The sequence below is a fragment of the Gekko japonicus genome, unplaced genomic scaffold (genome assembly GCF_001447785.1).
Source record: "Gekko japonicus isolate JY-2015 unplaced genomic scaffold, Gekko_japonicus_V1.1 scaffold696, whole genome shotgun sequence".
Classification (NCBI taxonomy): domain Eukaryota; kingdom Metazoa; phylum Chordata; class Lepidosauria; order Squamata; family Gekkonidae; genus Gekko; species Gekko japonicus.
The window spans coordinates 714869-720456 of NW_015161971.1; the positions used below are offsets into that span (position 1 = coordinate 714869).

The following is a 5588-nucleotide window of genomic DNA, read 5'->3' on the forward strand; positions in this document are numbered from 1 at the left end:
TCCCCCCCCCCCCCATCAGAAAAACGCTCACGGGAAGATCATCATCCTTTACGACGACGACGAGCGTGTCGCCAGCCAGGCGGCCACCACCATGTGCGAGAGGGGCTTTGAGAACTTATTCATGCTCTCCGGAGGTAGGGAAGACCCGGCAGGTGTTTCTTCGCAGCTTCGGGGCTGTCGGTTCTGAAGTCTCCCCCACCCATGTGAATCACATGATCCGCAGAGACCTGGGCCCCGCAAGGAATCAAACTCACTCTAGGGCTGCCGTCCTGCGCGTGAAGGTGCTGGTTCAGTTTGATAGTTAGGAGCGCGGACTCTAATCTGGGAGAACCGGGTTCGACTCCTCACTCCCCCACATGCAGCTGCCAGTGTGACCTTGGGTCAGTCACAGGTTCTCTCGGAGCTGTTCTCTCAAGGGCAGTTTCTGTCAAGAGCTCTCTCAGCCCCGCCTCCCTCAGAGGGTGTCTGTTGTGGGGAGGGGAAGGGAAAGGAGTCTGTAAGCCGCTCTGAGACTCCGAGTGAAGGGCTTGGTCTAAATCCAATCGCTTCCTCTTCTTCAATGCAAGAGACAACCAGAGGTGGGTTTGCCATTCCCTGCCTCTGCGTAGCAACCCTGGATTTTGTTGGTGACCTCCTCTCCAAGTACTAGGCAGGGCTGACCCTGCTTAGCTTCTGAGGTCTGATGAGCCTGGGCCATCCATGTCAAGGCAAGAGACGTCCAGAGGTGGTTTGCCCTTGCCTGCCTCTGCGTAGCAACCCTGGACTTCCTTGGTGGCCTCCCATCCAAATACTGACCAGGACTGACCCTGCTTAGCTTCTGGGATCTGAACAGATTGAGCTAGGCTGGGCCATCCAGGTTGGGGCAAAAGACAGACAGAAGTGGCTTGCCATTGGCCTGCCTCTGCGTAGCAACCTTGGATTTCTTTGGTGGTCTCCATCCAATCACTAACCAGAGCCAACCCACGCTCCCTCTGAGCTATGTAGTCTTGTGAGCAAAAATCCTCCTTTGCGAACTACTGACATTAAAGTGGTGAGCGAGCGATCTGGCTACTGCATCAATTAGTTCGCTCCGGGGCCCTCCTTCCCGAGCGGAGACAGAAATGTGTGAGCCGGAGGCTAAAGAACTGTGAGCCGGCTCGCACTGACTCAGCTTAGAGGGAGCACTGGAGCCAGCCCTGCTCAGCTTCTGGGATTTGACAAGATCGGGTGATCTGGGGCCATCCAGGTGACTTAGGTAGGTCTTAAGTGGGGGGGGGAGTGTCTTAGGTTGGAGGATGGTTGGACCCACCCCGCTGGGAGCTTGTTCGGCCACCGCCCTTCCTGATTGGAAGGATCTCTCCCTCCCTCTTCAAGTCACCCTCCCCCTCGCCCCCCCAGGTCTCCGCATCATCGCTCAGAAGTTCCCGGAAGGCTTGGTCACCGGCTCCTTTCCCGCCTGTTGCCTGCCAGTCAGCCAGCCCGGGAGCGCCCGGAAAAGAGCCACCCCCCGGCAGCCCCCGCCCCCACCCTCGGAGATTAAATGGAGATTTACAGCAGAGGATCTACAAAAGATACAGTACTACCTAGAAGAGGACCAGCTCCCTTCAGACACTGCCAGTAAGACCCTGCCCTTCTCTGAATGCCTCTGCATCCCCAGGGACAGGAGGCAACATCAGGGGAAGGCCTCGGCCTCTCTGCCCTGTTGTTGGCCCTCCAGAGGAGCTGATTGGCCCCTATATGACACAGGAGGCTGGACTAGATGGACCATCACAGGTCTGATCCAGCAGGGCTCTTCTGATGTTCTTATGAAGGCCTCGGCCTCTCTGCCCTGTTGTTGGCCCTCCAGAGGAGCTGATTGGCCCCTATATGACACAGGAGGCTGGACTAGATGGACCATCACAGGTCTGATCCAGCAGGGCTCTTCTGATGTTCTTATGAAGGTCTCAGCCTCTCTGGCCTGTTGCTGGCCCTCCAGAGGACCTGATTGGCCACTGCATGAGACAGGATGCTGGACTGGATGGACCCTCACTGGTCTGATCCAGCAGGCCTCTTCTGATGTTCTTATGAAGGCCTCGGCCTCTCTGCCCTGTTGGTGGCCCTCCAGAGGAACTGGCTGGCCACTGTGTGAGACAGTATGCTGGACTAGATGAACCCTCACTGGTCTGACCCAGCAGGGCTCTCCTGAGGTTCTTATGAAGGCCTCGGCCTCTCTGCCCTGTTGTGGGCCCTGCAGGGGAACTGGCTGGCCCCTGTGTGGGACAGGATGCTGGACTAGATGGACCCTCACCGGTCTGACCCAACAGGGCTCTCCTGAGGTTCTTATGAAGGCCTCGGCCTCTCTGCCCTGTGGTTGGCCCTCCAGGGGAACTGGTTGGCCACTGTGAGAGACAGGATGCTGGACTAGATGGACCCTCACTGGTCTGATCCAGCAGGGCTCTCCTGAGGTTCTTATGAAGGCCTCGGCTTCTCTGCCCTGTTTGTTGGCCCTCCAGAGGAACTGGTTGGCCACTGTGTGAGACAGGATGCTGGACTAGATGGACCCTCACTGGTGTGATCCGGCAGGGCTCTCCTGAGGTTCTTATGAAGGCCTCGGCCTCTCTGCCCTGTTGTGGGCCCTCCAGGGGAACTGGCTGGCCCCTGTGTGGGACAGGATGCTGGACTAGATGGACCCTCACCGGTCTGACCCAGCAGGGCTCTCCTGATGTTCTTATCAGGGGAAGGCCTCAGCGGAGAGCCGCTGCCAGTCAGGGCAGGCAATACACACCTTGATAGACGGAGGGTCTGATTCGGCATGAGGCATACACTCAAGAAGGTAGGGTTTAGGGCACCACTTGCAGCCACCTCTGTCCGCACAGTGTTTTACGCTGTGACCCAAGTCAAGAGAGTGGTCTCTGCCCCCAAGGAGCTCACAATCTAACTCTCAGCACGAGAGGAGAGCCAGAGGCAGCAAAACACAAACAAGCACACACCATGCAGTCCAGGGGTCTCCAGCACAGTGCCCGACACCGTTCCCGGCACTCCCCACATGTTTTTGGACAGCGGGCGAGGCCAGGTGGGGCTTTGGCTCAGCAAGGCTTCCGATTGGCTACTGGAGACTGGGTTGCTTGTGCAGACTTTTATTAACATAGCTGGGGCAGCTGCTGCCCCCACAGCGCAAGGATCTTCGCTGTGCGACTGAAGATGAGCCGCCGCAGCCATCGTGTGGCTGGCTCCGCCTCCCGGAGCTGCCATTTTTTGGGTGCGCCCACCACGCTGTGTCGGGATTCCAAAGGTGCCCACCCGTTCAGAAAGGTTGTCATTTCTGTGCTGTGAGGGGGGGCGGTCCTAGGGAAGTGGCCAGTTTTCTCAGCAGAGTCGCCTGCCTCACTCCTTGTTCCTCTCCCCTCTCCTCTAGGCCGCCTCAGCCGCGGCTCTTCCGCCCGCGACTCCAGGGCCGTCGCCGTCAAGAGCAGCCAGAACCTTCCGACCAACACCTCGGCCGTGGCCCTTCCCACCCGCTCGCTCAGCAGCAGCAGCCTGCAGAACAAGCCGTGGAAATAGACGGTGTCTTTTCCCTCGCTCAAAATTGAGTCTCCAAATAAAAAGAGACTCCCGTTCCCGGGGGGCCTTTGATCACTACAGCCCGTATGTCACTTTTAGGAAGACGGTACGCGCAGGCCAAGAGGGGGGTGGCGTTTGGGGGGCGCAGGGGAGGTGGGGAGGGTACAGAGTGGCCGCGGGGGAAATGCCACAGAAGGAAACTCTTGGGACAAACTAACCAACCTTTCCGGGCCTCCTCATTCCAATTTGTGTCTGTGTTCTGTACATTTTGGGGGGAAAGTAGGAGTGTTAGAGTGTTTGACTGTATACTGGTCCCTGAGAACTTGGGAGTCCTCAAAACTGTCTTGAAGCAAAAAACGTGACTGGGTTCTTAAGCGAAATAGAGGAAGGAAATTGACCAATTGAGTCGCAAAAAGGGTGGCAGGTAAGACTGGAGCAATATCCTCGACCCTTGAGGTTGAATACCCAAAGGGGGACTCTGACGACCAGACAACCCGAGTGCCTCCTCTGTGGCCTTTCACCCGGCATTGTGGTTTGAAAATAGCTTACGAGTGGCACTGCTGAACTAAGGCCAAGCTTAGATGTGCTGGTAGGAGAACTGTTAATGGATCTTCTCGGGTCTTTTTACAAAGATGGAAACCCTATGTGTGTGGGGGGACTGGTTTAGATGTGGGCCACAGTGTGAGGGAAGAGGGCTTTACCCCCCTCCCTGTGCCATGGCCACAGTCTGAATTAGGACACCCACCCCGGAAGCTGTTTCCACTTTCAAACGCTAAGGAACCACAGCCTTTAAGCTTGGCGCGAGCCCGGATCTACTTCCAGCCACACCCTGGAGGTGGTGAATACAGAGCCGAGGTGGGTCACACTTCTATTGCTCCGGCTCCTGGTGCCCCTCTGTGGGCCAAAACTGGACACAGTGTGCGTATGACACATGGATGGATCTCCCCTCTGATTTCCCCCCTCCCGTTAACTGAATTGCAACATGGGAAGATGCAGTCGGCTGCGGCGGAACAGCAGGGGAAAAGGAGCCGCTTCTGCTCAGAATCCCGCATTTGCTCCAAACGGGAGAAGAAGAGAAGAAGAACAGCAGCTCGGGGCTTTTTGACCCAAAGGGTCGGAGCAGAAGAAGTGAATCCGCCTTTCCTCCTCGCCAACGCAGACCCCCTCCCCCAGAGGCATTTCTCTTTTGTTGTTCGTTTCACGGCTTGCAAGACAGCAGATGTTTCTCCTACACCTCACCCAGTTTGGCTCGAAGGGTTTCTTCAGGCAGGTTGCGTGACTTCCCGACCAGTCCCTTTAGTTGGGTTTGCCGTGCGGCAGAACAGTTACCCCCGGTACGGTTTGCACGAGCTCCGGAGTGGTGCTGGTGCCCAGACTCTTCTCCCTGCCTGCTTCACCTCTGCTAGGTGGAGAGAGGTCCTTTGGCTTCCAAAGTATGGGCACACTCTCGTCCTGTCCCATGTTGATTGTAGGCGGGAGTACTTTTGACCCCGCACCAGAGGTCATGAGCCACTCACTTCCTGCTGTCACCCTGATCCAAATCAACACCCTCGGAAGCTTGTGGCCGGGTCCTGGTAAGCCATTCGGCCTCCTCTCTTCCCACCCTCCCTCCCCCGTGTAGAAGCGATCTTATCTTTTGCATGATCTGAACCGAATGGGGTCTCTGGAAACAGGGATAAAGGGTGTCTGTCCCGCAGTGCTGGGAAGAGAAAGCCTGTTCCCAAGCGACGCTTCCAGAACAATGTTCTGCTGCTTGAATTATCTCTGGAAGACATAGGAACCGAGAGTGCACGTGCAATTTTGAGGGAATTTCCATGGGCGTGATTCTAGCTCACTCCACTGGAACAAATCTCTCCTGGAAGACAACTGGCACCGGTTTCCGTTTTAGCGTCTTGTTTTCCAGGCAGATTCTTACGCTTGAATTGTTCCCAAAGCATCTCCCAGAGTCAAAAACATAGAACCCCTTAGGAGGAAAGTTTTCCTTGGCCTCTGTCTCCTCACCGGAGCTGGGTCCTTCAGTATACGTATTCAAAAGTTCTCCATGCCACTTAGCGAGACGTCGTACTCTT

At 56.4% G+C, this 5588-nt stretch overlaps 1 protein-coding gene across 1 annotated transcript in view; it reads left to right on the forward strand.

The window, feature by feature from the left end:
• Positions 1 to 3590, forward strand: part of CEP41 (centrosomal protein 41kDa) — a 28691-nt gene extending 25101 nt beyond the window's left edge. Inside the window, exons 9-11 of the mRNA XM_015429681.1 lie at positions 20 to 134; positions 1378 to 1596; positions 3374 to 3590. Of these exons, the coding sequence (XP_015285167.1) occupies positions 20 to 134; positions 1378 to 1596; positions 3374 to 3519 (480 nt within the window). The 3' untranslated portion in view covers positions 3520 to 3590. The remainder of the gene's footprint in view (positions 1 to 19; positions 135 to 1377; positions 1597 to 3373) is intronic.
• Positions 3591 to 5588: the final 1998 nt, after the last annotated feature.